The sequence below is a fragment of the Periplaneta americana genome, chromosome 9, assembly GCF_040183065.1.
Source record: "Periplaneta americana isolate PAMFEO1 chromosome 9, P.americana_PAMFEO1_priV1, whole genome shotgun sequence".
In the NCBI taxonomy this organism is placed as follows: domain Eukaryota; kingdom Metazoa; phylum Arthropoda; class Insecta; order Blattodea; family Blattidae; genus Periplaneta; species Periplaneta americana.
In genome coordinates, this window is record NC_091125.1 from 140,806,985 (window position 1) to 140,831,620 (window position 24,636).

General features: G+C 36.0%; 1 protein-coding gene across 1 annotated transcript in view; it reads left to right on the top strand.

Moving 5' to 3' along the window:
* LOC138706555 (formimidoyltransferase-cyclodeaminase-like) overlaps positions 1–24,636 on the top strand; it is a 116,567-nt gene that overhangs the window by 17,994 nt on the left and 73,937 nt on the right. Inside the window, exon 3 of the mRNA XM_069836023.1 lies at positions 9,879–10,096. Coding sequence (XP_069692124.1) covers positions 9,879–10,096 — 218 coding nt within the window. The remainder of the gene's footprint in view (positions 1–9,878; positions 10,097–24,636) is intronic.

Genomic DNA, 24,636 nt, shown 5'->3' on the forward strand with positions numbered 1-24,636 from the left:
ATAATATTTTATTGTCAGTTGATAAACCATCTTCTTTAAATTCTGAAATGTAACTTGTTAGTTTTGATTTTAAATTGACTGAATGACGTACTTTTGGCATATTTACCGTCTTTATAGTATGATTTACAAAACTGAACCTATGTGTACTCTGACTGGCATTTAACTGTTGAGCTGCACAACTGAAGTCTGTTAAAAATTTTAAATTAAATTAATACAGTTTTGTAACTTACTTTCCCATTGTTGATAGGACTGCTAATTTTCAAATAACTCTGATGTTAAAGGGATTACTGAACATGTGTTTAAATCTCTATTGTTGAAATGTATTTTTAAAAGTTAATGGAATTTTGTTTTGTTTTATTGTTAAACCTAATATAATATGGACTGTTTTATATGAAATATGGAAAATATATGGAAATTAACGAAAATATGTACTAAACTCTAAAATATGGAAAAATATGGAAAATAAAAGTAGGATTTTTCAACCCTACACATTGTGAAACATAAAGATAATGCAAAATATAAATTATATTAGCTTTATAAGTAAATATGTATTTACATATAAATCCTTTCCCTGATGATGACCAATCAGAGAATAGCGCTGTGTCAGACAAGTACCCAATCCTGAACTTTATAAGCCAACAGTAGCAATTTTTTATACTCTAAGCAGAACATTCCCTTTTCTCTCACCAAATACATCGCAGACAACACCCCGGTGAATGATGACCAATCAGAGAATAGCGCTGTGTCAGACAAGTACCCAATCCTGAACATTATAAGCCAACAGTAGCAATTTTTTATACTCTAAGCAGAACATTCCCTTTACTCTCACCAAATACATTGCAGACAACACCCCGGTGAATGATGACCAATCAGAGAATAGCGCTGTGTCAGACAAGTACTCAATCCTGAACTTTATAAGCCAACAGTAGTAATTTTTTATACTCTAAGCAGAACATTCCCTTTTCTCTCACCAAATTCATCGCAGACAACACCCCGGTGAATGGTGACCAATCAGAGAATAGCGCTTTGTCAGACAAGTACCCAATCCTGAACTTTATAAGGCAACAGTAGCAATTTTTTATACTCTAAGCAGAACATTCCCTTTTCTCTCACCAAATATATCGCAGACAACACCCCGGTGAATGATGACCAATCAGAGAATAGCGCTGTGTCAGACAAGTACCCAATCCTGAACATTATAAGCCAACAGTAGCAATTTTTTATACTCTAAGCAGAACATTTCCTTTTCTCTCACCAAGTAGATCGCAGACAACACCCCGGTGAATGATGACCAATCAGAGAATAGCGCTGTGTCAGACAAGTACCCAATCCTGAACTTTATAAGCCAACAGTAGCATTTTTTTATACTCAAACAGAACATTCCCTTTTCTCTCACCAAATACATCGTAGACAACATCCCGGTGAATGATGACCAATCAGAGGATAGCACTGTGTCAGACAAGTACCCAATCCTGAACTTCATAAGCGAACAGTAGTCCTGGTTTTTATGTAATGTGGTGAAATATGGCAAATAAATCATAGGATTCGTTTTAATTTCCTAGAAGCACGGGGACAAAAGTATTTTGTTATTATGAATAAAACTAAATCACAATTTCTCAAGTCTTCAGTTGAAATTTATATAAAATATCGTATAAGACGGCAGTTAGTTCTTGAACATAAGAAGAATTTTGCAAAGGTAAGAATTTAAAATAGAAGTGCAAAAAATGATTTGTATTAATATAACAATTTCTACAGGCGATAAAGCAATAATCCTTGTAATGTAATTTATTGTGCAGGGTGAAATAAGGAAGAAATTTTCAAGGATCTACGCGAAAAATTTGTTAATGGAAAATTCAACCCACAATCACTATGCACTAGTAGAAAATGCAGTGCGATGAAGTTACCGAATTTCTAAGTACAAGCCCGAATCATAGAGAACAACACTCTATTTTAGAATTTCAAATAAAACCGGGAAGGAAATTGTAGGACAGACTCTGCTAATTTCAGCATTTTTACTTCAAATAAATTTGTAAAATAGTTACAAACAAGCAATACAAATATACAAAAAAAAAAAAAGAACTCTAGAAGGGTTGGTATAATTTCATGATAGTACAAGTGTATTTTCGTGACAGTCCTTAAATTAAAAATATTTAGGCATTTTCAGTCAAATTTTGAATTCCTCAGTCAGATTCATACCTACAACCCAAACAAATGAAGTTATTTTGGTATTTTGAAAGGTCTTGACATCTATCATGAAACCACTCATCACAACTGACACATTGACTCCATCTTTCAACATGCTTGTCGTCTCGAAATTTCCTGATTACTTCCTATTCTTCTGTTTTAACTGAATTTCTATATATCCTTCCCTAACTATCCTCTTCTATTCTCTGTCATATCTAAACTGTCTTCCTTCTATTTCTCGCTTTTCTAGTTAATATTGTATAGGCTTATTCCTTTCCTTAATAATTTACATGATTTAATTAATTAATTTTTTTTTCATTTTTTATTTTCAAATCTACCTATTCTTAATTATTTTTCTCCATCTACTTTATCCTAAATTATTTGCCTACATTTCCATTTTCTCTATTTTACAACACTTACATCACATCACTTATTATTCTATTTTCTATTTATTTACGTACTTATCTCTTTCTCTTCGCTTCACTCCTAAATTTTTCTTTTATTGCCTCTTCCCGTAAATGTATAACTTATCTATAATACTCTTACAGTTATAGTATCCCTGATGCTACTCCTAACCCACAACATGGAATGGGATGGAATTTAACTGAGAAGGGCACGGATGGCCCAGGACTGCGACCTGTTGAGATCTATTGCGCTAACCCTCGATATGGAATGAGTTGCGTGCCCTACGCCCACCGCCCTAACCACATGACTTCCTTAACGATCGGTCCCTACAGACGATAGAAATCCATATACCGTTCCTGCTTCGGAAACTGTCGGTCCGAGGCGAAATTCCTCCCCCGAGAAGGTCCGAGGCCGGTGCTCGTTGCAGAAGCCATCCAACGTCGCTTAACTACATTCCACGCAGGCCGGTCGAGAGAGCCAGTAGCTTCGGGAGGCCGCCAGTAGAGTGATCTGAAAAACCAGAAACAGGATGATGAGGAAAGGGTGATGGGGGAGGAAAGGAAGTGGCGAAGATGAGTGGGGTTCCAATCGCCTGTTAAAGTTACCTGATATTCATCCATAGGAGTGAGGGAAAAACTGCGAAAAAAAACCTCACCCAGGCAACTCGTCCTGACCGCTGGGTTCGGAGTTAGACTCGCTAACCCACAACACTGAATCACATGAAATATCTAATTCACTTAGTTACACTTACAATTTCTCTCTCTTCCACTTTTAATTTGTTCAGATATTCTTTCACTTTAATTCTCTTTTAATCATTGTTTGTATGTCTATCCTAGTATCATCTTATACTCAACACTTTCTTCTCTATGCCTATTCTAATAATTTTGCAAACACTTGACTTTCTTGTACTCAATTTTTAGCACTCTTTTTCCTCGCTAATTCCACCGTGTTTATTTATCACTTAACGCCAATATGTATCCCACTGTGTCTATTTTTTTGTGTACATTTTATCCAATTGACGGTTTCTGGTTTAATTATGTAAATCCTACTTAATTGTAATCTAATACTAATATGTATACTAATGTGTTTATTTTTATTTTTACTGTGTGCATTTTTTAATTGAATTATCGGCTTCTGTTTTTATGTGATTCGTATTTGATTCCAACAACATTAATATGTATTTCACTATGTTTATTTTTATTTTATGAGGTAAATTTTTATGTAACTACCTCTTTTGATCTCATTATGCACCTAAATTATATCAGTATGTAATTACTGTACTTCATTCCTATCCAGTTTTATGTTCAACTATGTAAGCAACTTTAATCCTGGTTGAGTGTAAGAGAAGGCCTTACGGCCTTAACTCTGCCAGGTTAAATAAAGCCATTATTATTATTATTATTATTATTATTATTATTATCCTCACTATTCTATCCTCCATTTCGCATTTAATAACCTCTCAAAAGCCCTATCTATTCTGTCCTCACAATCACTAACATCTGGTAGTTGCTTCGTTATTTTTCTCGTTCTTATCATGTTTTCTCATTCAGTTCTTCCGTTAGACTTGTCTATGCTCCTGACCTCAGCCAATTCCATCTGTTTCCATAATCCAAAAATCCATATATCATCCCATAAGCACCTCCATATCTCTTATTTAGTATATTGAGTACGAAAACTATGCACTGAGAACGACTCAACCTCTGGTATAAATACAAATTTCTCATACTTATATTAAGAGTATAATCCGTCATTTACATGAGAATTAAATATATTTGTAATAGCGTCTTTATCTCGTTGTGCTTGCACAGTTGAAATCAGCATATGAAGAAATTCAGCAGCAGGAAAGGCTTATTCTATATTCTTAATATTTAGTTAACAGTCCTCTGTAAACTTATTCTTTTTCATAGATGAGTTAGTTTATTTATAAATTTTTCCTTTGACCTATTCCATCATCGTTGACAGAAAAAAAAATGTCAGGAAAGGAGCCAGATGTTTGGGTTCACACATCAAGTAGAAAACAACTTGTTCCTCTTACAATGCAGAACAACTGCCAGTCGGACACGTGTGGATGACCCTGTCTGCTCTGCACGGAGAGATCGGAGTAGCAAGACCATAGCACTAACTTTTCATTTTTCCATTTTGATTTTATGCTTTCATATCCCGGAAATGGAATTCTGAAAACGAATTTTTGAACCATCAGAGCAGGTGGACTGAATTTCGGTCAAGGTATGTAAACTTTAATAAAACGGTGAGAGGCTTTTGGGTCCTTGCACCGAGCATTACATGCAGAAACACCCAACGTTTCGGATCCACGTATTGGCAGAATCATTTGGAAAAGTGAAGAAAAGGAAACCTTTCTGTTGGATCTTGGTCCATTTGGTTCTGGGCCATTTCGGAAGTTTCTAGTGAAAGAAGAACTTTCGTCATCCCATTCGTTCCGGTTTTCTCGAAACAGTTACGGTTTTTAATTAAGAATCCCGGATAAACTGCGCCCGGGACGCGAAAAGTCTCGGTTTTTTCGTCATTTCTTAATTACTCGATTTTAACGTGCTGCTATGATACACAGCGTACACATGAAAAAAAAAATCAGACATCGATTTCCCTCGTTCGAGATAGCATAAATCGATTCTGAGAGAAATGGTGCCAACAGCATAATATCACAGTCTACTATATACAGTCGCGAAGCTCAATATGTAGTAAAAATGCAAACATGGGTAGTTGCCCACCACTAGGATCGCTACTATCTCCTCATCATCGCAGATCTCTCGCCTAGCAGACGACAAACACTTTCGTTGTCGTGTTCTTTTGGAAAAATTAACACCTTCCTTCCATTATTGAAATATTAAATGCATAAAGTTAATTTATTATTTTAATGAAGTATATTAAATTCCACCATAAACTCGAAGATACCTACAAGAAATAAGTTAATATAATTTTTGTTTGTGCAAAACGAACTGAAATTTACTATAATAGCTTTACTCATTCAAGATTATAGCGATAATTAACTATGAAACCAATAAATATTAATTTGCATTTCCCTTTACAACAATAATAATGGAAATATGAATTAATGGAGTAACCTACGTGTACCGGTACTTGTAGTGTAGGCTTACGTAGTTAACAAAGTGGGATGAGGTTAAGCAATAATAATCACACCAGAATTGGAAATAAAACGTGATCAATAAATTTTATTGTAACGGACTTTTTCTACGTCTCTAGTAAAGCAACAAATAAAAATAATAACAAAATTAACAGCTATAATTAAAAACATGTCCTTTGAAAAAAAAAGTAGGCCTAAGCAATAATAATCCTACCAGAATTGAAAATAAAACGTGATCAATAAATTTCATTAAAACAAACTTAATTTTTCTACGTCTTTCGTAAAATAACACATAAAAATAATAACAAAATTAATAGCTACAATTAAAAATATATTCTCTGAAAAAAAAAGTAGACCTAACCTTTATTACTCTGGAAATTTAGCAGCCTAAGTGACAGAACTTTAACTGGTATCTAATGCCCTTTCGGTTAGACTGAAACATTTCATTGTGAAGTTTAAGGATATAATGTATTCTAATAGTTACAAAGAACTTCAAAATTAAGAGTTTTGTTTCTGCACAGCATTCTTGTGGAAACCCAGGAACCTTTCTGACTCTTTCGGAAATCGGAAAAAGGATAACTCTGGCCTCTTTCTCTTACTGTTGCTACAATTTATAGCACTACAAACGTCTCCTCCTTGTCCCATATTATTATTCAAATTATTATATTTTAGCCATTAACATTTTCATTACAACCAAAAACGAACATTTCACAAGCATCAATGTGAAATACGCAACGAGCTAGCACTCGATAGAAATACGACACAGTCCAAAGTCGACCATGGACAGTCTATTGTTTCTAGTTGCTAACCACTTGGAGCGCTTTATCACGAGATTTGCAAAAAAACATCTCAAGCTTCGCGACTGTATATAATAGATTGTGATAATATGTTGACTCGTGTACGTGCTTGCCCCTTATTGTATAAAGTTATTCAAGAGTAAGTTCCCATTTTGAAATGGTAATAAATTTGTCAAATTTTTAGATTACACAAAAATCAAAACATCAATTTGTTTGTAAGGAAATAGGATTTTATTAAAACAAGAAAAAATTAAATATGACCACCACCGCGTTGTTCAATAAGAAATGTTTTTTATGCTATAAACGGCATTAGTAAGAACAATCCTAGGGATGTTTTCATCCGATATTGACTGTTTCAGGTTCTCATGTGTAGTAGGTCTACTAAGAAATACCTTTTCTTTTAGATAACCCCACAACCAGTAGGCAGCTGAATTTATGTCTGGTGACCTAGAAGGACAACTATTTAGAAAATGCCTACTAATTACACAATCACCAAATGTACTGCGCAATAGTGCTTTTACATTATTGTATATGTGAATTGGAGCGCCGTCTTTCAGGAAAACAGTGTTTTCGATTTCATGATTCTGTAACGCTGGTATTGCAAAGTCTTGCAACATTTGAAAATATCGCTGCGCGGTTACCTTCACTGTTTTTGTTTGTCCATTTTCAATTTCTTCATAGAAATACGGTCCTATTATGAAATGTGGCGTAAAACCACACCTGACAGTAACATTGGTAAAAGTAAAATCATTGTAAAAATTATTAAAATTACTCTTCTACAGTTACCTTCTGTATTCTGAGCAACAAAAATTATTGTTTGTACAAGCGTGACACAGTTACCATAGCAATGAAACAAGAATCGATTAAAAAAAAAACCAAACATTCTAAACAGTAATGGTACCTTCATGAAACCAAACTGCTGTTTCAAAATGGGAACTTACTTTTGAATATCCTTATATGCTTAGAATGGCATTCCAGCTGCTTTGTAACTGTGAAGAAGTTCTTGCCAAAGTATAACAAAGGAGAGTCAACTTGTGGAATGTGCCACAAAAAAAATTGATAGAAAAGCCAATGAATATCTGTTTTCCAAAAAGATATAATGAAGGGCTCCCTGTAAAAAGGAGGTGGCTCCAGTTTTTGGTCAAATTAATGTTTTGCTTGTTGCATACGTTAAAAAATTGTATGTCCGATCTTTTCGGTGCGAATCCGAGCGTTTGGTAGGTACTGAATAATAATAATAATAATAATAATAATAATAATAATAATAATAATAATAATAATGCACTATCACCTTTACTTTTTAACTTCGATCTAGAATATGCCATTAGGAAAGTTCAGGATAACACAGAGGGTTTGGAATTGAACGGGTTACATCAGCTTCTTGTCTATGCGGATGACGTGAATATGCTAGGAGAAAATCCACAAACGATTAGGGAAAACGCGGAAATTCTACTTGAAGCAAGTAAAGGGATAAGGCTAGAAGTAATTCCCGAAAAGACTAAGTGGGCCTATATGATTATGTCTCGTGATCAGAATATTGTATGAAATGGAACTATAAAAGTTGGAGACTTACCCTTCGAAGAGGTAGAAAAATTAAAATATCTTGGAGCAACAGTAACAAATATGAATGGCACTCGGGAGGAAATTAAATGCAGAATAAATATGGGAAATGTCTGTTATTATTCGGTTGACAAGCTTCTGTCATCTAGTCTGCTGTCAAAAAGTCTGAAAGTTACAATTTATAAAACAATTATATTACCGGTTGTTCTATATGGCTGTGCAACTTGGACTCTCGCTTTGAGAGAGGAACATAGGTTAAGGGTGTTTGAGAATAAGGTGCTTAGGAAAATATTTGGGGCTAAGAAGAATGAAGTTACAGGAGAATGGAGAAAGTTACACAACACAGAACTGCACGCATTGTATTCTTCACCTGACATAATTAGGAACATAAAATCCAGACGTCTCAGATGGGCAGGGCATGTAGCACGTATGGGTGAATCCAGAAATGCATATAGAGTGTTAGTTGGGAGGCCGGAGGGAAAAAGGCCTTTGTGGTGGTCGAGACGTAGATGAGAGGATAATATTAAAATGGATTTGAGGGAGATGGGGTATGATGATAGAGACTGGATTAATCTTGCATAGGATAGGGACCGATGGCGGGCTTATGTGAGGGCGGCAATGAACCTGCGGGTTCCTTAAAAGCCAATCATAGTATTTTATTATTTCTTAGATAATTGCAAAGTAATTTGGGGGTGTGAAGTAAAAAAAAAAAAAAATTGGGGATACGCTACCGGTAGCAAAAATGATTGAATACCAATGATTTAGAACAATGGTGATCAAAATACAAGCTGTTCTTACGAAGCATTGTGTGCGCTCAAGACAGAGAGAGAGAGAGATAGGCAAACGTTGGCATTGTTGAAAACATTGGTACACTCTTGCGCAAGACCACCCTTCACTGCACACCAGCAGTATGCGAGAGCAAATGAAGGGCTTCCTGCAAAAAGGAGGTGGCTCCAGTTTTTGGTCAAATTAAAGTTTTGCTTGTTGCATACGTTAAAAAATTGTATGTCCGATCTTTTCGGTGCAATTCCGAGCGTTTGATAGTTACTGAATAATAATAATAATAATAATAATAATAATAATAATAATAATAATAATAATAATAATAATACTTACTTACTGGCTTTTAAGGAACCCGGAGGTTCATTGCCACCCTCACATAAGCCCGCCATTGGTCCCTATCCTGAGCAAGATTAATCCATTCTCTATCATCATATCCCACCTCCCTCAAATCCATTTTAATGTTATCCTCCCATCTACGTCTTGGCCTCCCCAAAGATCTTTTTCCTTCCGGCCTCCCAACTAACACTCTATATGAATTTCTGGAGTCCCCCATACGTGCTACATGTCCTGCCCATCTCAAACGTCTGGCTTTAATGTTCCTAATTATGTCAGGTGAAGAATACAATGCGTGCAACTGTGTAATAATAATAATAATAATAATAATAATAATAATAATAATAATAATAATAATATTATTATTATTATTATTATTATTATTATTATTATTATTATTATTATTATTATTATTATTATTATTATTATTATATGGAGTTAAAAATGGAGCTATATACAGAATGAACCGTAAGTAATGTCATTAATTTTAGGGTGTTATTCTTTGAGATATTTCAAACAAAACAGTTCGATTTCACTTACTTTTCGAGATAAAAACTGTTTTATATGAAATATTTCATAGCGTATTCTGGGAAAGCCATTGATCTAATTCCCAAAAGGCACTAGTTGGTCACCACTGGTGTAGAACAATATATGATTTCATAAATTGCCGCTCACTATTGTCACTATCCAGCTCGCAATACTGTCGTCTGTTGCAGGGGAGCATCCTCGTGTAGGCGCAATGGACGTATGTCCTTTCATCCCCGTGAGAGGGGTGACTGAGGAAGAATGCGTCGGCTACGCCAAACAACTGGGCCATCTGTTGGCGAGCGAGCTCAGCGTTCCTGTCTTCTTGTACGGTGCTGCTGCCTCGCGGGACTACCGCAGAACTGTGGCGCAAATCAGAGCCGGAGAATACGAGGCTCTGGCCGAGAGAGTGAGTCACTTCGCCGCTTGGCTGCGGTACTAAGCAGCGCCATGTCAAGTTTTTCTCTTTCTCTTCGTATTGGTTCCGAATTTTTGCTTTGCCAGTACATGAAGCGTAAAGGTACGGTCACACGTCGCTACTTTTGCTGCGCAACTTTTGTACTGCACCTGCAAAAGTTGCGTGTCGTGTTCACACGTAAGCCAGAAGTAGCGCGCTGCACGCTAATTTTCGTGCTGCGCAACCCGAGTGCTGCAAAAGTTGCAACTGGAGGTTGCGAGTCTGTTCACACGCAAGGCGCTACTTTTGCAGCCGCAGTCATGCTGCAGGTTTCCATCTCCGTGTTGACTTCTCAATATACATTATGTGGTTATGTTTGCATTATTAAGAAACTCATGCGAAAGCTTCCTTATCTGTTATTTGCTTTTCTGTCGTATCTAGTATTCAGAAATTGACATTATTTTCACTATAAAGCTTTTAAAAACGCCTATATACTTAAATGATAACCAACAGTATATTCACGTAATTAATGTTGGCAACCCTCCTGTTTGGAACTACGCTACGGAAAATTAAAAAAATGAATTATATCGTCAGCAATTATGCTCAGACTGTGTTGTGTATTTAATAACTGTTACAAATAATTTATTTTCATCACATTTTAACATTAAAATATATCCAAGCAATAAAAGTATCATTGGCACATTTGGGTGGTAACACTGGTTGCAACCGCAGCAAAAGTTTCAACAAAACCGATATCAAAAATGCTGCGGCTGCACCCTGAGAACCCTGTTCACACGTCGCTACTTCTAAGTTGCGCGCAGCATGAAAAAGTAGCGGGCAGCAGGTTCGGCAGCCGCTACTTTTCGGGTTGCACCGTTGTTCACACGTCGCAGTACAAGAGTTGCGCAGTTTTTTTGTACTGCATCGCTGCAAAAGTAGCGACGTGTGACCGTATCTTAAGGAGAAATCGTTGCGATGCAGGAAAAAGCCGATTTTTATATTTTCGCGCAAATACATGTCTTCAGCATCCTTGACACGGCAAAAATTGCATTAAATATGTCGGGAGCTGGTCTTGTTACTTACTTACTGACTTTTAAGGAACCCTGAGGTTCATTGCCGCCCTCACATAAACCCGCCATTGGTTCCTATCCTGAGCAAGATTAATCCAGTCTCTATTATCATATCCCATCTCCCTCAAATCCATTTTAATATTATCTTCCCGTCTACGTCTCGGCCTCCCCAAAGGTCTTTTTCCCTCCGGCCTCCCAACTAACACTCTATATACATTTCTGGATTCACCCACACGTGCTACATGCCCTGCCCAACCATTCTGAGGCTTATTTGAAGGTTCCGTAACAAGCTGATGGGTTGTTAGTCCTTCGCCAACCCCCAAGCTGGAGGAGCAACCCTCATCCGCTGTCTTTTTTAGTAGGTTATTTTACGACGCTTTATCAACATCTTTGGTTATTTAGCGTCTGAATGAGATGAAATGAGTCCGGGATCCAGCACCGAAAGTTACCCAGCATTTGCTCGTATTGGGTTGAGGTAAAACCCCAGAAAAAATCTCAACCAGGTAACTTGCCCCGACCGGGATTCGAACCCGGGCCACCTGGTTTCGCGGCCAGACGTGCTGACCGTTACTCCACAGGTGTGGACTCTAATCGGCTCTCCGCGACTGCTTATTCAGTATATTCACAGCTACCCTCCACATCTGGAGGCCGTCTCCTCGATCCGCAACCTGAGGACGCGCCATGCCGTGATCTTGTTACTTGGTCCATAAAATGTAAGATGGTTCTGACCGCAGTTTCGCCTTCTATTTTATTCGTCCATGGTGCAATCATGAGTGAAGATTAAAATTGTAATTGTAAATAAAAATAACACCCATAATAATTAGCAATCTTGGCCGACTCGTACTGTTGTCCGGCTCAATTTTATGTTTAAAAAGAAAAGAGAGTAACTGTTGTGTGTTGCAATAAATAAATAAGTAAATAAATAAATAAATAAATCGTCAATAACAGTCTTGGATTAGGCCTCCTGGCCTGTTCTGCTTCCAGAAGAAAGTTGATCTTTCCATCTCTTCCTTGGTCTTCCGATGTCTTTTTCCATGAGGTGTATAGTCCAATAGTCTCTTGGGTAACCTATTGTTGGGCATTCTTAATACATGTTCATACCAGTTGTTGCGGTAAGATTCTATAGTGTCCGTAATGGCGGTGATATTGAATTCTGCTCGGATGTCAGCCTTCCTTTTATGGTCGTAAAGAGTATATCCTGCAAGAGGTCTTAGCAATCGTATTTCAGCAGCCTCTATTCTTCGAAGTTGTCCTTTCGTTAATGACCATGTCTCTGATCCATATAATAATGCCGGGACTGCCATGACATTATAGAATTTCAAAATTGTTTCTGGTCGAATTTTCTTTAATAGAGTTGATTTGATTATCCTTAACAGTTGCTGAAATTTAGCAAGTTTAATATCTATACGCCCCGTCGAATGGAATTTTAGCCGACACAGAAGAATTCTACAAGGACTTACAAGAGTAATTGGATAAAGTGCACAAATCCGATTACACCATAATAGCAGGCGATTTCAATGCCAAGATAGGGAATACCCCAGTGGTAAATAAATAAACAAACAAACAAACAAACAAACAAACAAATAAATAAATAAATAAGTAAATAAATAAATAATTAATTAAATAAATAAATAAATTGATAAAATACGGAAACTATACATTAGACACCTGAGGGGGATAAATGTAGTCCTTGTCACGGACAAATTAGTCCCTTTTCAGCAGGGGACACCAGATTCTCCAGGAGGGGACGATCCCTGGCATTTCCTCCCGTTAATTTGCATGCTGATGGCATGAATGTTGTTCATATTCATTATCCGGGAATATTGCGTAAATATGACTTTTTAGTGAAAAATTAATGTCTCTCTATTCAAAACAAAAGCACAAAGCTGTTGATTTAGCCTACTGTAAATCAATGCCATTTCCTTCGTTAATTTTTTTAGACAGATAACTTAATATTGACTGGAAAATGTTCGATAATAGGATAATAAGGATAATCGTCTTTACATAGAATAATTGATATAGTGTATTGATATATACACATATTTTTCTCATTTCAGTCTTTGCACCACTCTGGAAAATCTCGCAGGATTGTGTGATTTGTCCTTCTCTTAATGCTTTACGATATTAAATGCATGGAATATAAATGTGGGTCATTAATGTAAATGAAAATATAATTCCCATGACGTGTGGAACTGTTTTATGGTGCTTATTTACAATCATTACGTATATCGCTTATATTTGAATCCAATGTAACGATTATGAATTAAATTCGGTTAATTCAGCCATTTCCAACGATGCATGTCATTTCACGTATCAGTGGTGTACCAACTTTTTAATGACCAATTCGATTCACACTGCCTAAAGGCCTCACTGGCACTTCGTAGGTAGAATGGCTGTAGCATTGGCTTTTCACGTGCCATACAGGGCTCAAAACCCGGATAATTTAACCCTCAAGAACTCGCGCGGGGTACACACACCTATCACCTCTATTTATTTGTATTTGTATTTGTATTTATTTATTTAACCTGGTAGAGATAAGGCCGTCAGGCCTTCTCTGCCCCTCTACCAGGGGATTACATCTATAACATGAACAATAAGATTACAATTAATATTAAATTTACAATTACAATAATAATTAAAGTACGACAAGAATACCTGATTAATGAAAGCTAGACATTTTATCATAAAAGTTAAGAACAAAGAATATTTTTGTATTTACTAAATTACAAATTAAACCTACAACAACAAAATTCTATAGTGATGAAATTACCGGATATTGAAATATTTTGTGATAGATTAAGAGAACTATTTACAAGAAACCATGTCTGAACGAGTCTCAATTACTGACCAAGTGCCTGGTAAGTTTGCGTTTGAATTCAATTTTATTTCGACAGTCCCTGATGCTAGCAGGTAACGAATTCCAGAGTCTTGGCAGGGCTATTGTGAAAGAGGATGAGTATGAGGAGGTTCGATGGGATGGTATTGTTAGTATTGTTTCATGGCGAGAGCGTGTGTTCAGATTGTGGTGGGAAGAAAGTAAGTGAAGTGAGACGACAGGTACGAAGGAATAGAAGAGTTCAAGATTTCGAAGAGAAGGAGAAGTGAATGTAAATTTCTTTTCTTATCTAGTTTAAGCCAACCTATTGCTTCCAGGGATGGGATAATGTGATCATATTTACGAACATTGCTTACAAAACGTACACACAAATTATGAGCACGTTGAAGTTTCGTTTTGTTGTCGCTGGAAAGGTCAGTCAGTAAAATGTCAGCATAGTCAAAATAGGGAAATACAAGGGTGTGCGCAAGGGACGTTTTTAAGCAAGAGAGAAGATGAACATTTATTCTTTTTAGCACATGAATAATAGAATATACTTTTCTGCAGGTTTCTGTGATTTGCATGTCCCAGTTGAGATTATTATCCATGTGAATGCCAAGATTTTTTACTGAAGAACTGAAAGGGATATGCACTGTACTTACTTTAACGGGGGAAATGTCGAGGTGCTTTACAGCGTCGGTTATGTCGGAAATTGCTCCTTTTAAGATGTTGCGAGTCTTTCAAGAATGTCTTAAGGAGATATTGAATTGTCTACCTTGACAATGTGAAATTATATCTTACGTAAGGATTTTTTTCTCGAAAACTGTTGAAGCTGGACAGATGATTTTTTTTACGGTTCACGTACACGTAAGTTGATTTTTTATCGTGAAATAGTAGTTTTACTTTAATTTATTTCCTTACAGAAAAATGTGTTTTTCCCCCCACTACTTGTATGTAAAGAGGGCTTTGTTTAGTCGCTCATAGCAACCTAAACATTGACTTTAATGCAAGAGTGAACAAAATTTGTTGTATTCACTGCTGGGAATACTTTTAAAATGTAAAACAATTACTAGACTAAACACAGAATAAAACCAACACTATGAACATAATAGTGCTGAAAATAAAATAAAATTTACTATAACAACTATAATTAATATAAAGAGCCCAAATTGAAAGTACAATAATTTGTAAACACTCCACTGAAATTAAGATTGCTACCATCATGTGGTACTGTTATGTTTTCATTTGCATTACTAGTAGATACTGTCCCACTTACTAATTTCCTCGACACTTCAATTTTTTTTTGCCATTGTGTTCTCGACATACCCCTTGGCTACACTCGAAGAACGCCATCCTCCCAATCTTTTTACATCTAACATATCACCTCCCGATTCTGCTAGAATTCTTGCTGAGTATCGTCGAAAACAGTACCCTGTGTAAGGATCTGGTAGCTTGAGAAACTCAGCAATCTTCATGGGCATTTTCCCTAACCTGTTAATACCTACAGGCTGCCTAGTACATTTCTTATTCCTATAATCCAGAAACAATTGTTTGTTCGGCATCTCACTGGGTCTCAAGCTCAGGTATTTTCTAACGATATCAATTGGTTGAAATAAGCAGTTCTCATCTGTTGAAAGAAACCTTACCTACGAGTAACACTAATTACTAGGGCAATGAAAATATACCAGTGAAGAGCTATGTAGACTATTGTGTATTATGGTACGCCCTGCGGAGGGGAACAAGTATTGAGACTTAAGTATATGTATAGCTTTAACTGCATGTGGTAAGAAAACTATATGTATACTGTCTATGTTTTCATTATTCATGTCCCCTCCTTTACAATACCTTACTTTCACTAGTAGATTTTAATATCTCTAGTGGTTATTCTAGCCCAGGGATGTCGAACAGCGCTCTCTAGCTGTGAACTGCAGAGCCTTCACTCCTCCCTTACCGTGCAACGGTTGAACACAGATAGCAGGCAGTCCGGCCGAATGATCGTAAACAAAAGCGAAACTGCGGCGGCTGGTACTTTGAAAATTTTTATACATCTTACCAATTGATTAGGAACGCAGTTTAGATTTGCACTTGATGAACTCTGATAAACAAAGAATTTAGCCTACATGAGGATGAATTATGATGATGATGATGATAATAATAATAATAATAATAATAATAATAATAATAATAATAATAATGTTTTATCTACTGGGTCATTCCATGAATGTTGTTCGTTAGTGACGGAAATAAATAATAATAATAATAATAATAATAATAATAATAATAATAATAATAATAATGTTGTTAATATGATGTTTAAAATATCAGCTTTGTGTGTATATGCTGTGGCAGTGCAACTTCAAGTTCAGAAACGTAAACTGTTTTGATGTATAAAATTAATCACTTTTAGCGCGACTTGAAATTTGTTCATAGTTTTTGTTACAGATTAAAAAATATCTCCTCCTCGAGTTCAATCCTTTAGTGAAATTACATCTACAAGATCTCCATGAACATTTAAATCTGAATCGACACTCCTTATGAATATACTGTAGCTAGCTGCGCCGTATCTTTCCGGTCGGTACTTTCACCAAGAGCTATAGTGAGTAATAAGTGAAAGTTTTCATTCTTGCTATTAGTTGTTCCTCCAAGTTATCTCCCATTTATGATACGCGCTCTGTAACAATATTACGAGACAAACATATAGATTTAAAATCATTAACGTATTCCGGACATATCCCTTTTGCAACAGCTATGAGACAGCCTTTCACAAATTCTCCGTTAGGAACTAGCTTTGAAGCCGTTGCAATAATTTCACAAATTTTGTAGCTAGCACGAACCAAGCTTATTCTATTGACACCCGATGATGATGGAAGGTTTTCTGAATTCAATCTTGATTTTAATTCTTCTACAGCCTTTTCACGATTGAAACCGGATAACTTTCCTGGTGCATAAGCTTCAGCATGACGTGTAGAATTAAAATGCCTTTTAATATTATAATGGCTAATGTATCCTAGTTCTTTTCTACATATTAAGCAATGTGCCTTTCCGTCCTTTAAGATAAATAAATATTTATCTGTCCACTCAAATATTGAATCGTCGTTCCATATCCATACCAGCCGCCAGAGTTGATAAACACACTGCGTACAGAACACTGCTACAGCGAGCTGACTGACTGTCGTTTCAGCTCAGCTACGGTAGGAAACAGTATTAATCGTTTCACAGTTTGAGAGCGCTGTTCGACATCCCTGTTCTAGCCCTATTAACATTATCGAAATTGTCATGTTTAGTCTTAGTATCGGAAACCACCACTACCACCACTAACATCTACAGATTTTCAATAATTCACAAATTCTACATGCTCCAAAAATGTCTATCACAAAAACTATCTGAAATGCAACATAGACCTATAAATGCAGGAGGCTGCAATTCCATGATAGTGTCTCAGAAATTGGAAATGTGACAAATTATCATACAGGAAGACTCAAACACATATAATTACTTATACAATGTACCAAATTGCAGTAAACATATTAACAATACCATAGCTTATGCAAATGGTTATGTATACAAATAATCATGCTCAAAATATTATCCTCTATAATATCTACGAAAGCATTCACCTTTTCTAAGAAATATGAATCGTCATCATACATACATTCTCGATCCCACCATCAGATTTGAGACACATGCAGCTCAACCGCATGAGGTGGACAGTGAAAAGAAACGGATCTATGAACCAACAATCCCGATCTATAAAGATAAATATAGCCTGTCCCACATTGATGTAATAGGTCTGATGGTGGGAGCACGAGGTACCATACCCTCCTTCTTTGTCAACAAATGTAAAAACCTGGGCCTAACACACAGCATTGTGAAGGAAATAGCCATTAGTGCCCTCAAAGGATCGGTTCAGATATTGAGAAATCATTTGTATGGGAGTGATAATGGAAATTTCAAGTTATCTTCACCGATGGCTGTTGATTAGTTTAGATATCAATTCCAGTAAATCCGTACTATTATTTTTCTCGCGGTATATGGCATTCAAATCATTCTAACCTATCTGATGATATTTCCCCCCCCCCTTTCTTAACTGTAAATGAGCACAAACGCTACTTAGGTGTAAATTTTTCTGACATTTTTTTTATATTCGATTCCCTAACCGTTTCAAATGTATATCGTTTTACCTATTAGGTTTGTTTCCAAATTGTATGTAATACGCTTTGTCAGGTCTGGCAACCTTTTCATAAGGGAAGCTAAATTTATTTATTTATTATGAAAATTATCAAAAGAGAGAGAGAGAAAAACTCATCCGGCCTTAATTAAGGATGACCACGAGGATCCGAAAATGAATAGCAAACAAATACAATTAATTAAATATGAATAGTGTTATAAAAATAAAGTGTAATAATTAAGCACCATTGATTATCAATTGTAAAATAAAATCTTAGAAGATAACTAAATTCTACTGATAAAAAAATATTTTATTTAAAATTAGCATATCCTTAAGGCCTTCTGAGTGGTATAAATGAAATTGTATAATCTGCAGGGAATCTTTGAGAATTTGCGAGATGATTTTTTGAATTTCAAAAGATGATATTGATAATTGTTTTAAAAAATGATATGTAAATTTTGGTAAAGAACTCCGAGCACCAAAAAATAAACCTGTCACTGACCAATTGAAGAGAGGGATGTTATACTTGGCACTAAGGTAGGGAATACAAGGTTCATAATTGGCCCCTGATGAGCTTGGTTTAGATCTCTCTCCATGCGTATAGTTGGATCTATGATAATAGCCTTTTGTTGTTGCCTGTTTATTGCTATTATATCCGCTCTTCTGTGAGAGTCGTCTTCAGAAATACAGTGGACCTCTTCATGAACTTCCCAACCCTTGTTCCGAAGAAGACAGGCGATAGCTCCACGGACTCTATGATGCCTGTTGTTACGCAATAACTCTCCTTTCCGACAAAAGCCCAACACGTGGCAAAGAGTTTCCGTCTCGTTGCAGCCAGGTTGACGGCAACGGGTCGTGCTGAAAGCTCTGCCAGGAACGGAGCGCACTGCAGTAAGGTTGCAGACATCTTGATTGCATTAATATATTCTGAAGACGACAAATTCCTTTTGGTGCTGACCCATGAATTGGCTCTTGGATATTCTTCATAGATGACTACACCTTTCCCCTTATGAGGCAACTGACACCAGGAGTCAAACGATCTCTTTTGCAATTCATCACGTAGATGTATTCCAGTTGTTCGAGGTGTTATGTTGGCTTCAGGAATTTTCAGGCGCTTGAGAGCAGTTTTCTTCTCCTCTTCAAGATTCCTGACAAGAAGGAGATGATCATCACTGACTTGTGAGAGTCGTTTACAGATGTTAAAATGCTGAATATTAGCTTCCCATTCAGCCTTAATAAGCCCTAGGCCACGTACTTTTTTTAGAAGAATATAGCATGTCATTAGGTGTATCATCAGGAAGAGATATCATTTCTTTGAAGCACTTCTAATTACTTTATCCAGATCTTTAAGGAAGCTGTCAGGGAGCTGATCAAGTGGAGCACATTGCAAAGGATAGATGAGCCCAGGCCATATATATTCATTCACAATCTTCAATTTCTGATCAGGCTTCAGTAATGGAGTTTGTGTAAGACTGTTAAGATCACATGTTAAATTTGTTATAATTTTCTTTTTATCTAAGAATATTTTGTCGCGAAAATCAACTCCCAGATATCGAATTGTTTCAGATTTATCATCAGTACTATGTATGGCTGATCAATGAAGTCTTGCACATGTCCTGGGCTCTTGTCCGCACGGTGAAGTACTTCGTAACTCACGACACCATAGAATTCGTTCGATGATCGCCGAACAGTTTAGATCAATAAATTTTCAAGTGTTCGAAGAAGTTCACGGACTGGCAGACAATGGCAGTACAAGAAGAATAGACATGATTGCCATCCCGCCAAATAACAACAATAGCTACATCATCGATCCCACCGTTAGATTTGAAAAACAAAAGAGCCAACCTGAAGATGTAAATAGGGAAAAAAACGACATCTATGTACGTACCGTTCCATATTTCATGGACAAATATGGTCTACAACAAATTGAAGTAATAGGCCTTATGGTTGGAGCGCGCGGAACTATTCCCGGTTTCTTCTTCCAGACCTGGCAACGTTTCGGCCTACAGAGGAAGGCAATTGATGACATCGTTCTTGCAGCTCTGAGAGGATCAATATTTATACTCCGAAACATCTCTACGGTCAACAATGATCTTCAACTAATTAATTAGTAGCTACTTATTTATTCAGTCATTTCTTGTCGTTGTTGTAAGACTCCCTTCAACTTAAACATATGTATATTATTTATACTTCCAACTGCCTATTGCACAATATGTTCTGTCTCTGTGGCAGCCTGTTAATACAGGGAGCTGTTATCGTTTAGATAAATATCATCATCATCATCATCATCTTCCTAACAACTATTAGGCCAAGTGGCCTGTTACGGTCTCAAACTAGAATTTTCAGTCCATCTCTTCTTTGGACGGCCTAGAGATCTTTTGCCATATGGATGGTAATGAAGCAGTGCTTTTGGAATTCTGCATCGATTCATTCGTTCGAGATGACCCTTCCACTGAAGTTGATATTTGCTGATGAACTGCATAATGGGTTCTATTTGAAGTTCTTGCATTAGGTCCTCATTTTTTTTATGATCCCAGCGAGTATATCCAGCTGTTGCTCTCATAAACCTCATCTCACGTGCTGTTATTCTACTGACATCTTTATTCTTCACAGTCCACGCTTCGCTACCATAGCTTAATACTGGCTGTGCTAAGGTTTTATACAAGCTTATTCTTGTGTGTCTTTGTACTAGTGAGGGTTTCATGATTTTATTAATGATCCCCATTGTTTTATTATATTTACATATTTTTTCAGCAATATCTACTTCATCATAAGGTGATAGTGTATAGCCAAGATAAGTGAAGGTATTTACTCTTTCTATTATTTTATTATTCAAAGAGATTTTACTTGGTACAGGGAATTTCCCACAAAATGACAAGATTTTCGATTTTTCAATATTAATTTCCATGTTATATTTTTCACTGACCTTATTTAAATTGTGTATTGAATATTGTAAATCATCTTCAGTTGATGCCATGAGAACTAAATCATCAGCGAAAAGTAAAGCATCAAGCTGCAAATTTCGATTAATTGGAATAAATCCATGTCGTGTCTGTCGCCAATCTTGAATGATTCTATTTATATATATATAATAAACAGAAGTGGTGAAAGGCCACAGCCTTGTCGTACTCCACTATAAATGGGTCGCCACTGTGAAAGTTTATTGTTGCTTCGAATTGCTATGATGGTTGTTTTATATAATAATAGGTAGAAAAGCGCAAAATATGCATGTTTTGTGTGTTCGTTCCATGGATGCTTTGGTTGTTTTATATAAAACCCTTAAATTGATAAAACTTCATTTCTCACACTAGTTTATTAAACCGTGTCGGACTGTAAAGAAAACAACTATCGTAGTATCCATATTTTATATGTTGTACAATATTATAGTATTGTGTAATTTTGGTTATTTAATTTTCCTATCAATTTTTCCTATTGTTCTATTAAAATTATAGCATATATTAACCTGTTGTATCCTATAGGATACTTTGTGAATTTAAGGGTTAACAAAAGCTGTAATTTATTTTTGATTTGAAACCATCTGAATCAATCTTCAAAAAAAGCCTTAACTTTGCGATGTAAAAAAAAAAAAAAAAAGATTATTAACGACGCTCGCAACTGCAGAGGTTATATCAACGTCGCCGGTGTGCCGAAATTTTGTCCCGCAGGAGTTCTTTTACATGTCAGTAAATCTACTGATACGAGCCTGTCGCTTTTAAACACATTTAAATGCCATCGACTTGGGCCGGGATCGAACCCGCAACCTCAAGCATAAAAGGCCAGCGCTATTCCACGTACGATACCGAGGCCGACTGTAAATAACACTATTACGACCATGCCATAATCTAATATTCATAGTACTACTGTAATACTCACCTTCCAATATCAACGTTCTCATTCACACAAATTGTCTTCTTTAGCATTGAGTACAATACCACAAGCAAGAGCCCTTACTTTTTCTTTTTTCAATTTTTCTGAAAGGTGCGCCAATATTATGATTTCTTCGTTAACGCCTTTCACGTTCCTACATTATCGCCACTCACAAAATAACTTATATCCTTTCCGATAAATAGATGCAGTTTTATGCGGAACTAACGTGGACATAGCCGCTTTGGCGATATTAAGGACTTCATCCTCTAAGAAAACTTCTTTACACGATATTTTGCTTCCAAAGAACAAAAATTTTATATTTATCTATTCTGTATCCAACACGACTGACATTGTCATCTTCATTACTATATTTTTAAGTCATGGCCAACTGTACATGATATTTAGTTGAACTAACCATGTACTACATTTTTCTTTCAATCAAACGGTAACAAATGAGTCTAATATTTAATTTCAATTAAAATTATTTCCACAAAAATATTAATTTCGTATTAGTAGTGGAAAAAATATTGTCTGCAACACGAGACTTGATAGATTTTATTCATTCGTGGAAATTGAAGTCTAAGGAGATAAATTTTCCACTCATGAATAAAAATCTTACTTAAGTCTCATATAAATTACTATTTCCCCATTCGTACATTTTTAACGATTTTCAGTATATTACGCCCTATAACATCTCCAAAATTTAACACATTTCAAAAACATTGTTTCAGTACAATTAAAACATCCGAATAAACAATTACTGAAAATTTAAAGGTTCTAGTTTAAATATAAAACGAGAAAAATTTATTTTGCGAGACAAAAAATAACTAAACTTACGGAAAATAATCGTCTAAGACATATCTACATATGCTATGCCTCCTCCTTAGGAAAACGAATATGGCAATAAATAATTTTAACATAGTCACATAACACATTATTTTAAAGAGGAAAAATCAAAGAATAATTTAAAAAAAAATATATATATACAGGGTGTTTCCGAGGTGGTGTTACAAACTTTCAGGGATGAATGGCGAAGGGCACATGTATCAATTTTGAGATAAGGAACCCTGGTCCGGAAATGACTGAGTCGAAAGTTACAAGCAAAAATAGTTGTGTGGAAATGAAATAATTTTATTCATCTGTACACCTTATTTATGTGTATTTATCTGTACATCTTACACATACTGTATTCATCTGACGTTGTTTACGTTGTCTACTTACAGTATTCCATTCAGTGCGCTGTCTGAGGGATGGGGACAGGAAACTACACTAAAGCAATGCAGATAGCGTAATGTGTAACGGACATGGTCGGTCCTGATATGCACGTCTGTAGACAGCAGTGTATGTGTACAAGTTGCAATGTCCAGTCGATCAGTCCTAGTGAAATGGAGGAGTACACGAGAGCGGAATAAACAGACCTGATTTCCGAATACGGATGAGCCAATGGGAGCAGTAGACAAGCTCACAGATTGTATCGGGACAAGTACCCACGTAGGAGACATCCGGCCTATACCATTTTTCCACGACTGTTCCAAAGGTTAAGGGAAGGAGGGCACGTGGTGCCAAATTACAATTCCATTTCCACACAACTATTTTTGCTTATAACTTTCGACTCAGTCATTTCCGGACCATGGTTCCTTAACTCAAATTGATACATGTACTCTTCGCCATCATCCCTGAAAGTTTGTAACGAATTCGTAAATGTTTGGAAAATTATGATTGACTACTGAATAAAAATTCATCTAATTTATCTGAAAATAAAATGAGGCGATAACTAAAATTAAAAGCTAAAAACCTGACATTATTACAGCTACCGATACCGGTGTCCCAGTTTGCACTAATAAATTAAATTTAATGTCACTAAAATGTGTGCTTGTTAAGTAAACATTCATTAAATTAATATCAAATACAGCATTCTATCACGATTTATTAATAGCCTATCTTTTTTACTTCCCTATGTAGAAAATACAATTTTATTATTCCTGATTACATTGTCTGTGGATATTACTAAGATTAAAAAAGTCTGTAATAAGGATCCAGCTGAAGTCGACGTCCAATAAGTATTTTTTGACTGGTGGTGTTTTAGTAGTAGAGATGTAGTAGGATTATTTTTTATCTTCTTTTTACATGGAGGAAAATTGTATTACTATTCTTATTGAATTTGGTATTCCCAAGAAATTAGTTCGATTAATTAAAATGTGTCTCAGTGAAACGTACAGCAGAGTCCGTATAGGTCAGTTTCTATCTAATGCTTTTCCAATTCACTGCGGGCTAAAGCAAGGAGATGCACTATCACCTTTACTTTTTAACTTCGCTCTAGAATATGCCATTAGGAAAGTTCAGGATAACAGGCAGGGTTTGGAATTGAACGGGTTACATCAGCTTCTTGTCTATGCGGATGACGTGAATATGTTAGGAGAAAATACACAAACGATTAGGGAAAACACGGAAATTTTACTTGAAGCAAGTAGAGCGATCGGTTTGGAAGTAAATCCCGAAAAGACAAAGTATATGATTATGTCTCGTGACCAGAATATTGTACGAAATGGAAATATAAAAATTGGAGATTTATCCTTCGAAGAGGTGGAAAAATTCAAATATCATGGAGCAACAGTAACAAATATAAATGACA